At 42.6% G+C, this 10898-nt stretch overlaps 1 protein-coding gene and 1 pseudogene across 1 annotated transcript; both read right to left on the bottom strand.

The window, feature by feature from the left end:
• Positions 1-4826: 4826 nt before the first annotated feature.
• On the bottom strand, positions 4827-10016 carry LOC103585285 (zinc finger protein 182-like). The gene is made up of 2 exons (XM_008566201.1): positions 9064-10016; positions 4827-5235 (listed from the first exon to the last, which is right to left on the bottom strand). The coding sequence occupies exon 1, from the start codon at positions 9859-9861 to the stop codon at positions 9424-9426; it is 438 nt and encodes a 145-aa protein (XP_008564423.1). The 5' UTR covers positions 9862-10016; the 3' UTR covers positions 4827-5235; positions 9064-9423.
• LOC103585295 lies at positions 9861-10818 on the bottom strand (annotated as a pseudogene).
• Between the last annotated feature and the right edge of the window lie 80 nt (positions 10819-10898).

Below are 10898 nucleotides of genomic sequence, written 5' to 3'. Positions count from 1 at the left end.
CAAAAGAAAAATAAACAAATGGGATTATATCAAACTAAAAAGTTTCTGCACAGCAAAAGAAACAATCAACAAAGTGAAAAGACAACAGAGTGGGGGAAAATATTTGCAAAATATACATCTGACAAAGGATTAATATCCAGAATATACAATAAACTCAAACAACTTTACAGCAAAAAAAAACAAATAACACAGTTAAAAAATGGACAAAAGAGCTAAATAGGCATTTCACAAAGGAAGATATATGAATAGCAAAAAATAAGTAACACAGTTAAAAAATGGACAAAAGAGCTAAATAGGCATTTCACAAAGGAAGATATATGAATAGCCAATAGACACATGAAAAAATACTCAACATCACTCAGCATCCAGGAAACGCAAATCAAAACCACTTTGAGATACCATCTCACTCCAGTCAGGATGGCTAATATCCAAAAGACTGAGAATGATAAATGCTGGAGAGGTTGTGGGGAAAAAGGAACTCTCCTTTACGTAGGGAGCAAAGTTGACAATTACTTTCGTCCTGAAAAAAGTTCGCTGATCTGATGGGTCAGTAATCATAGCATTAAAAACCTAAGGAAATATGGTATTCAAGTTGTGGGTCTTATTTTCATTAGCCTTTCTACTTTTCAAAAGGTTTTATTTCTTTTAGTACTAAGTAAATTTCTTTGGGTCCACAGGTGATGGGGTTTGGATTATTGTCCTCCCAGAACTCTTGTGGAAATCTGGCCCCAATGTGGCAGTGTTGGGAGCTGTTTGGGTCATGGGGGCGGATGGCTCATGAATGGATTAATGCTCTCCCTGGGAGGTGGGGGTAGGGAGTGAGATCTTGCTCTATTAGTTCCTGTGAGAGCTGGTTTTTTAAAAGACCCTGGCAGCTCCCGCCTCTCTCTCTCTTGCTTCCTCTTAGCATGTGATCTGCTTGTACTTGCATGGCCCTGACCCCTGAGTGAGGAGTAAAACGTACCTGTTAATTGTGTGTCTGAGCTGAGTTTGGCTGTGGTTTATACCATCTTGTCACCATCATTTGTTAATAATAGTAAAAGTAATGACTGACCAGGTTCTCACTTGGTCATGGTGAGAACATAAGAGAACTCTTTTGTTGGGGGCTGGTCCATAGCAAGTAGCAGGGTTTAGAAAGCCCAGCCTACACTCCATTTGGGGTTCTCTGTTTCTGAGATGCTCTGTATACCCACAGATGGCTCCTGATCTGAGAGAGGAAGTGCACCCTGACACATCTGAGCAGAGAGGAAAGCTGGAGCCCTTGACCAGCCTCTCCTGATCCCTCACTGTGAGGCAGCCTTTAGCTGAAATGCTTATCCTGATCTAAATTGTATTTTTATTTTAATGCCATTGCTATATAATACTGTTTCTTTCTTTAATAATCTGCAGATTTCTAAGCATTGCCATTTTGGGCCCTGTACCTGTCAAGAGAAGAAACCTCTTTATCACTAATTCATTGTATTTTGACCTAAGAGATGCAAACTTTGACAGCTATAATTGGCCTTAATTGGGTCAGTGTATTTTGGTTAATTTAAAACATGCCTCAGTTGCACACAATTTAATTACTAGGTAGTCGACTCCCTGCACACAGAGGATTTCTAACACATTATGTTCCTGTCAGCAAGTGTCTCAGTTAGTTTTATATATATATATATATATATATAGTTTCCGTAAGACCCTAAGAGAACAAAGTATATATGGCCTGAAATTCCTTTATGGAACTGACTGGATTTGGATTCCAGATAATTATTTTTTCTTTAATTCTGGAAGGCTGTGCAGTCCCAGCCTATATAAAGGAATTAAAGAAATTATCACAGGGTGGATTCCAGACCCAGTGGGCCCATGATGAGAGGGCCTCAGGCCTGCATCCCTCTGTCTTTGGGCCCAGCACAGCCTATCAGGTCTTAGAACTGAGCCGTCCAGAAACCAGAAGGTTGGGGAAGGATTTATTGGGCACCTACAGTGTGACTATGGCCCAGGCCAAAAGGCAGCGTCAGGCCAAGGCTCCACCACTCTCACGGGCCTGGGGGTCTTGGACCTGTCCCTTCTCCCAGCACAGACTCAGCTGAGGCAGGTTGTACCAAAATAGTACCTTTGTTTCCCTCAGCCCCGTGGGATAAGGTCTGAACAGGAGTGTCCTCCTGGCTTAGTGGAAGGCACCAGGTTTTTCTCCTCATGAACTTTGAGGTACTGTGAGAGGTCAGGGTCTAGGCTGAGGGTATCCCCCATCCCTGCATCCACACCATCCCCTCCAACCTCTCTCCAGCCCAGTACTGCCTTGCCTTCCTGCCTTTGCCTTGGCTGTGCCCCCTGCAGGAATGCCCTTCCCCACAGACCATCCTCTCAGGACTCCCAGAACCCTCCTTGCCCTCCTGCCCCCAGCTCCCTTTAGGATCTGTCTCTGCTGTCTCACCTGATCTGGGAGTACATTGCCTCTCCTGGACTGTCCCCTTTCTCTTGTTTGCTGTGAAACGCAAATCAAAACCACTTTGAGATACCATCTCACTCCAGAGTGAAATTTCACATTTGTTTTTAAGCAAACCTGAAGGGACCCAGATTTTACAGAGCAGGAAACGAGGCTTTCAGATTCCAGGCCCTTCTTGTCTTGCTCAGCTGGCAGCAGCACCAAGTTCATGGGCATACGACTATGGCAGTTGCACGTAGAAGGGCCCTAGACCTAATTTAATGCTCTGCTGTTGTTGTTGTAAGTATCTGGTAATTTTAAGGCTTTCAGATTCCAGGCCCTTCTTGTCTTGCTCAGCTGGCAGCAGCACCAAGTTCACGGGCATACGACTATGGCAGTTGCACATAGAAGGGCCCTAGACCTAATTTAATGCTCTGCTGTTGTTGTTGTAAGTATCTGGTAATTTTTGAACAAAGGGCCCTGCATTTTTATTTTGCATTGTGCCTGGCAAGTCACAGAACTGGTCCTGGCTGGCCACCAAGGTCCCTGGGCTCACCTTGCTGAACCTCATTAATCCAGTTAAATAGGGCCTTAATCCAGGGCTCCAGATTTCCCGCTGCAGGGAGGAAAGGAGGTTGAGTTGCTGAAAGAGCAGGCAGATGTGGAGTGGGTGCCAGCCCTGTGTTTCAGCTGCTTCCATTCAACACAAAATTATTGAGCACCTACTGTGAGCAGGTGCTGTGTGGGACCCTCAAGGGGCTCACATTATGAGAGGGGGTGAAAAGGAACACATACTAAATCAGATTGTGGTAACTGCAGTCAAGAGAAATAAAGTGGGGCAAGAGGTTATACAGTGAAGAGGTGAGAAGTGCTTCTAGATGTGGGAAGGCATCTGGAGGACCCTAAATTAACTGAGGGAGCAGGTTATGAAGCTCTCCAGGTGGCAGTAGAGGAAGTCAGTGCAAAGGCCCACCCTGAAGTGGGATTGTGGCTGGGGTGAGCCTGGTGAGCAAGTGAGTAGTAGGTGAGATAGAAAGAAGGGAGTTGAAGGTGGAAACTTCTGGACTTAACAGAGTACAGTGGGAGCCAAATGGATGACCAGCAAGGGGCTTGGGACAGAGCTTTGGGAAAATATTTTGCTTTCTATCTTTCTATCTCTTTATACTTTAATTTTGAATCATGGAGCCCTATTTTTAGTTTAAGAAATTAAATTTTTGGAAAAAGAGAAAGGGAATGGGATAACTTCTCAAGGTTGTGAATTATGGGGCCTGGAATTGAACCCACATCAGCCTGACCCCAAACCTCAGGCTGAGCCTCAGGAACTGAGGAGACGTCATGTTCCTAAAGATTTCCCACTATTTTCATCAATTCTTTGACTTTCTGTGAGGATGTGGCCTGCCCTGTGGAGACAAAACCAAGCACTTCAGAATCCAGTAGGGTGAGAGGACAGTGGCAGTATCCAACAGCCCTGGGCTGGGACTGAGGGGGGCTGAGGGCAGATCTCCAGCCAGAGTAGTGACCCTGCTCCTTGTCCTGAGGCGAAGAGTGCACAACAGATGAATCAGACTTCTCCAGGGTCAGCTTTTCCCTCCAGGGTGAAATGACACACTAGAGATCCCCTTTATAAAACTCAGGGTGACGGCAGGGTGCACTCTCACAGCTGATGCTGTTCAAAGTCGGGTCAATGCTCACAATGTAAGAATGCAAGAAGAAGAAAAGGAGGGCATATAAAGTTGAAAATCATTATAACTGGCAGATGGCATAATCAACTAGAAAGCTCCAGAGAATCTTATACAAAACCAAAAGAACTGGTAAGAAAATATAATAAGAGGTCTGGTTAAAACATATAAATAAAACAGCTTTTTTATATAAAACCAGTACAGATTCTGAAACCTCCCTGTAAAACGTTTCATATTAATTCGTTTATAATATAGGCACCTATTTTTAATCCCCAAATACATTAGATCTAGGAAATTATTTGTTATTAACATCACAATAGCAGTAACCAGGCATCATGAACCACTTGATGTAAAGAGACAATATCACCTATTAAGCACTCTTGCCAAAACAAAACAAAATAAATGTGACACTAATACTCTAAAGCTCTAGATTTAAGTATCATTTCAGAGGAAATTTAAAAATAGAGCAACATGGTCAATGGCATATGAAGACGCAATTAGCAACTTCCAGACTGGGAAACTATCCAAGGAAAAGTGACCTGTGATCACAGGTCATCATAACAGGTAGAGTAATAATGAAAAAGTTTGAAATATTGCAAGACTTACCAAAATGTAACACAAAGACATGAAGTGAGCACCTGCTGTTGGAAAAATAGTGCTGATAGACTTGTTCACATAGGATTGCCACAAACCTTCAATTTGTTTAAAAAAAAAAAAAAAGTGAAGCACAATAAAACAAGGAATGCCTGTGTATCTTTCCATTTATTTAGTTCTTTGATTTCTTCCGTCACATATGTGCTTTTCTGGGATTACAGGACTACATTTTACCTAGAGCAAAGAACAGTAAAGAATGCTACATTTTGCAGCCAACTATTCACCTCTGAGCACCAGATGTCTGAGCATAGACAGGATGGTCAGAGAAATATACAAGCAAACCAGGAAAATTGTGAAATTTAAGAATTGACAACTGTTTTTGAAGTAACTCATTTTATTCCCACAGGGTGTCTGTCATTCCATCAAAGACCTTCCAGCTCATGCCAAGCTTGCTGTTGCTTCTGGTCTTTCTCAGCTCTGCTTCTGGTTCTATCATTGGGTGTGTGTCTCTTGAAGTTAGCCAGAAAGTCTTTCTTCATCTCTACCTTGGAAAAAAGTCTGACAGACAAAAAGATTCAGTCTACCCATGAAACAACTATTAGTTTACATTCTAGCACAACCTCTGACGATGGTCTCTACATCTCATAATCGAAGATGTCTATCCTTTCCAAATATGTATTTTTTTCTAAAGGAGTTTGGTGTCTTTTTCCTGACCCTGATCCTAACACCGAACCCTGACCCTAACACACCACAAGCCCTGACCCTGACCCTCACACCAACCCTGACCCTAACACTGACCCTCACCCCTGCCCTAACCCTGGCCTTCATCCTAACCCCAACCCTGACTCCAACCCTAACTCTAATCCTAAGTGTGTTATGGTAGCCCAAGCAGACTAACAATAGATTAAAGGTAAATTAGTCATAAGTCATAATATAGGAAAATGACATTAGGAAAAGATTAAGTTAGATCCCCAACACACACCAAATCTAGTCAAGTAACACCAGGAGAAGTATCAATGAAGAATTCAATTTAAACAATATGTGCTTTCAACAGTTTAAAGGACAGGAAGACCTGACACCCTGCTATGTCCCAAGAAGGATGTTCTATTGATATGACAGCTTGTCAATATACAAACACATTTCCTTCAAACAATGGCATAATAACTTTATTTCTAGCATTTGGAGTTATCCAGGATGCAATAACAGCCAATCTTGAGGGAGTTTCTGATAAGTAGTAATTCTATACTGTAATTGCTGTATGTAATATTTCTAAAGTGAGTAATTTATAATATTAATCTTGGACAGTTAAGATACCTTCTGCTTTAAGAAACACAAACCCACAATATCACTGCCACTCCCTCCAAAAAAGGATTTACAATCTACATATCGTACACACCCTAATATGACCTCTGAGTCACACCCTCATGCAATTCTCTGCCCTAGTATGTGGGTGGGAACTTTGACTCAGGTCCAACCAAGAGAATATGGCAAAGGGGCAGGGATAACATCATGATGCTGTTTAACAGTATCCTAGCAGACTGGAGTAAAACCCTCCCTTGCTAGCATTGAGGAAGGAAGCAGTCCTGAGTGCCCTGCCTCCATGGAGAGGGCTATGGAGCAGGCAACTGCAGGTGGCTTCCAGTCAACAGCCAGTAGGGAACTAGGCCCTCAATCATACATCCTCAAGGGAACAAATTCTGTCCAGACCTGAATGAGCTTGGAAGCAGTTTCCCAGTGAGAATGAAGCCCAGCCAAAGCCTGATTGCAGACTTCTGAGTTCCTGAGCAGAGGACCTGGCTAAGCCGTGCACAGACTCCTGACCCATAGAAACTGTGAGGTAATAAATGTGTGTTGTTTTGAGGTGGTAAGTTGGTAGCTATTTCCTCTGCAACTACAGAAACCTAAAGCTCTGCATAAACGTCCCAGAACAGAGCAGCTCCTTTTCCTTTGAGGAAATTTTCTTGGACATGCCACAGAATCCTGCTAGTAAGACCCTAGACAGAGCTGGGTCACATGCTCAGCCAGGAAGGACCATGAAAAGATTATCCTGAGCCGACCCCATGGCGCACTTGGGAGAGTGCAGCGCTGGGAGCACAGCGACGCTCCCGCCGCGGGTTCGGATCCTATATAGGAATGGCCGGTGCGCTCATTGGCTAAACACGGTGCGGGGGACTCCACGCCAAGGGTTGCGATCCCCTTACCGGTCACAAAAAAGACAAAAAAAAAAAAGATTATCCTGAGCCGACCCCATGGCGCACTTGGGAGAGTGCAGCGCTGGGAGCACAGCGACGCTCCCGCCGCGGGTTCGGATCCTATATAGGAATGGCCGGTGCGCTCATTGGCTGAACACGGTGCGGGGGACTCCACGCCAAGGGTTGCGATCCCCTTACCGGTCACAAAAAAGACAAAAAAAAAAAAAGATTATCCTGAGCTCCTCATAAAAATCTCAACCAAGATAAACCCCTGAATAACTCTGTGTATGAATGGCTAACAAAACCAAATCAAGAATTCACCAAAGTGAGAGATGGCTCTTGTGTAGGCAAACAACAGTGTGTTATCACCTCCTACCAATTTATGACAGTAATTTTGTAAATTATGATAATAAACAATACCATCATAGCTACGGACTATACTGTTAACTAGGTGCCAGGTAATGTTCAAAGTACTTTATTTATCTAACGTACTCCTCATAATGCCCCTCTGAGGCAGGTTTTATTATTACTCCGTTTTTAAATATGAAGAAACAGAAGCTCAGAGAGGTTAAACACCAGAAGTCACAGACAACAACGGGAGCTGTAATTTACCAGGTTGCCCCTATAGTGACAAAGCACACACGCAGCACTCCATCAGTGGAAATAGAAACATAAGAGATTCCTCTTGTACACAGCGCTTGGTACACACGCTCATACCTATGCTCATACCCTACTTAAAAATATGAGGAATAGAAACAAAGGGTAAATTTTCCTTCTAGAAACTGCTTTTCACTTGTAGAATGAAGTGAGTACTACTGTCCACGGATGTTTAAGTTAAGTCAGACTTGCTGTTAATAATTATGTGCCTGATTTGTGCATTTCTATGGAAATAATGTTTCTATTAGAATCACTGTCTGGCTTACACTTTAGAAAAACATATCTTCTTAAAAGACAGTTTGGTGGGGCCGGCCCGGTGGCACACTGCTACAGTGCGCCGCTTGGGAGTGCGGTGGCGCTCCCGCTGAGGGTTCGGATCCCACATACAGACCGGTTCCCGCTCACTGGCTGAGCGAGGGGTGGGCGCAGCACCGAGGGTTGCGATCCCGTTGCCGGTCCCAGTCCGGTATGGGCATGACACTGAGGGTTGCGGTCCGTTGCCGGACACGAAAAAAAAAGACAGTTTGGTAATACAATGTACATACACTAGGAGAGGAGGGGGAAAGTATGTAGTGGAATACTTTAGACTTAATATGTTTAACAAGATATATAAGAGGCTAGAGTGGCATTAATTAGGAAAATCCTAATGTAAGTCACAATATCTATTATGCTAAGTGTACATTATTCCTATCCACAGATATGCTCAGTTACATTAAGAAAATTTTTTGTTAACACAGAAAACTCAAAAGGGGGCTGTTCTGTGCACTGCAGGCTGTTTAGCAGTATCTCTGGCCTCTTCCCACTAAATGTAGTAGCACGTCCCAATCTCCAGTTCTGACAACCAAGAATGTCTCCAGACACAGCCAAATGTCCTGACAGGCAATATCACCACTTGTATTTATCAGTATACAAATACTTCTAAAGTATTTTTGATACTATATTTATCTCCAGTTCTGACAACCAAGAATGTCTCCAGACACAGCCAAATGATATCACCACTTGTATTTATCAGTATACAAATACTTCTAAAGTATTTTTGATACTATATTTAACATATCTATTTAAAAATTTACACTCATATTACACACATTGATATTTTCCCCTTCATTTCAAATATTCTGATACATAACATGTTGGAAGTCTTGTAGAAAGTCTTGACCAATTAAAGATATTTGTAAAGATTGACTTTACTATCAGCAGTGCTCAATGAGATGTCTCTGCCTGATAAGGCATTCAATGTGTTGTTTCTATGACTTGTTTGATTTTTCTATAAACTGATGTGGGGAAAACAGGTAGCATACAGGTCTCTCCCATGTGAATCTTCTCATATATAAGTACTAAAAAGTTCTCAAAGTGAAATAGCTACAATGGGCTATTTGTGTTGTGATGCAAACAGATCACACATACAGGGTCTCAACAGAGTAGGTATTTCTCGCTCACATAAAGTAAAAATGGAAGGTTTGGGGATAAATGTGGGAAGATCTCTGCTCTCTCCTACCACTTCCTTCTAACTTACATCATGGTGACCTTCTCCTACCTATGCCTCCAAGGCCACCCTGGGGGTCATCTGCACTTCAGCCCCAGAGGGCAGGATAAACCAGGGACGACTGCATGGACATTTTTTGTAGTCAGGCTTCAAAGTAATCTTCATCATTGATCTTCATATTTCCCTGAAAAGAGCACACAATAAGGTGAGACTGAGAATGCAGGCTAACTCAGTGTCCAGGGAAAAGAAAGTGGTCTTAGGACCACTTAGTCAGTCTCTGCCATACAGGATTTCTTCCCTGTGTAAGTTCTCCAATGCCTGCTGAGGCGTGACCCATAACAAAAGTTTCCTCCACATTCATTACATTCATACAGTTTTTCCTGTGTGAACTCTGATGTTCACGGGCTGACTTCAGGCAAAATATTTTCCCACATTCATTACATTTATAGGATTTCTCTTCTCTTGAGTTTTCTCATGCTTCCTGAGGTGTGACCTCTGGCTGAAGGTTTTCCCACACCCATTACCTTCATAGGGTTTCTCTCCTGTGTAAACTCTGTAATGCACAATAAGAACTGACTTATGGTAGGTTTTCCTGCATTCATTACATTCATAAGGTTTCTCTTCTGCATGAGTTTTCTGATGTAAAGTGAGGTATGACTTCTGGCAGGTTTTCCTACATTCTTCACATTCATATGGTCTCTCTCCTGTGTGAGTTCTCTGATGTATAGTGAGGACTAACCTCTGTGAAAAGGTTTTTCCACATTCATCACATTCATATGGTTTCTCCCATTTGAGTACCCTGATGCTTGTTGAGGGCTGATTTCTGGCAAAAGGTTCTTCCACGTTCATTACATATATACAGTTTTCCCCACGTGAACTCTCTGATGTTCAGTGAGGGCTGACTTCAGGCAAAATGTTTTTCCACATTCCTTACATTCATATGGTCTCTCCCCCGTGTGAGTTCTCTCATGCACAGTGAGGACTGACTTCTGGGAAAACGTCTTTCCACATTCCTTACATTCACATGTTTCTCCCCTGTGTACCTTGATGCACCCTAAGGTTTGACTTCTTGGAAAAGGTTTTTCTACATTCACTGCATTCTTTTCCACATTCCTTACATTCACATGTTTCTCCCCTGTGTGAGTACCTTGATGCACCCTAAGGTTTGACTTCTTGGAAAAGGTTTTTCTACATTCACTGCATTCATGGAGGTTTCCCCTTGTGTGAATTCTGTAATGCACAATAAGAGCCAACTTATGGCAGAAAGTTTCCCCATATACATTACATTCATAGGATTTCTCTTCTCTGTGAGTTTTCTGATACTTCCTGAGGTGTGACCTGTGGCTGAAGGTTTTCCCATATTCATTACATTCATAAGGTTTCTCTTCTGCATGAGTTTTCTGATGTACAGTGAGGTGCGACTTTGGCAGGTTTTTCTACATTCATCACATTCATACAGTTCATCTTCTGTGTGAACTCTATGTCTAGTAAGGTCTGACTTAAAAGAAAAAGATTTCTCACATTTGGTACATGCACAGGGCTTTTCCTCTGAATGTGTTCTCTGATGTACTGTAAAGACTGATTTCTTAATGAAGGATTTCTCACACTCACTACGTTCATAGGCTTTCTCTCCTTGTGTACTTTCTGGTGTTGAGTGAGTTTAAACCTTCTGTTGAACGTTTTCCCACATACATGACATTGAAAAGTTTTCCTCTCTATCTGAGTCTGTTTGGCAATGAGAGCTGACTTATCACAGGCCTTCCCATGTCCACTGTATTTAAGGAGGTCTGTCCCATGTGATCCCTTTTATGTGTCAATAATATCACCTCTGTGTTGAAGGCCTCCCCTTGTTCACCACATTCAAAAGGCTGCTGCCCCTTTTGTAT

The sequence above is a fragment of the Galeopterus variegatus genome, unplaced genomic scaffold, assembly GCF_000696425.1.
Source record: "Galeopterus variegatus unplaced genomic scaffold, G_variegatus-3.0.2 Scaffold228, whole genome shotgun sequence".
Taxonomy (NCBI): domain Eukaryota; kingdom Metazoa; phylum Chordata; class Mammalia; order Dermoptera; family Cynocephalidae; genus Galeopterus; species Galeopterus variegatus.
This window is presented reverse-complemented; position numbering and strand designations above follow the sequence as displayed.

Bases quoted from the DNA above. Each gene is read 5' to 3' on its own strand.
- LOC103585285 (XM_008566201.1), bottom strand. From the start codon at position 9,861: ATGAACGTGGAAGAACCTTTTGCCAGAAATCAGCCCTCAACAAGCATC.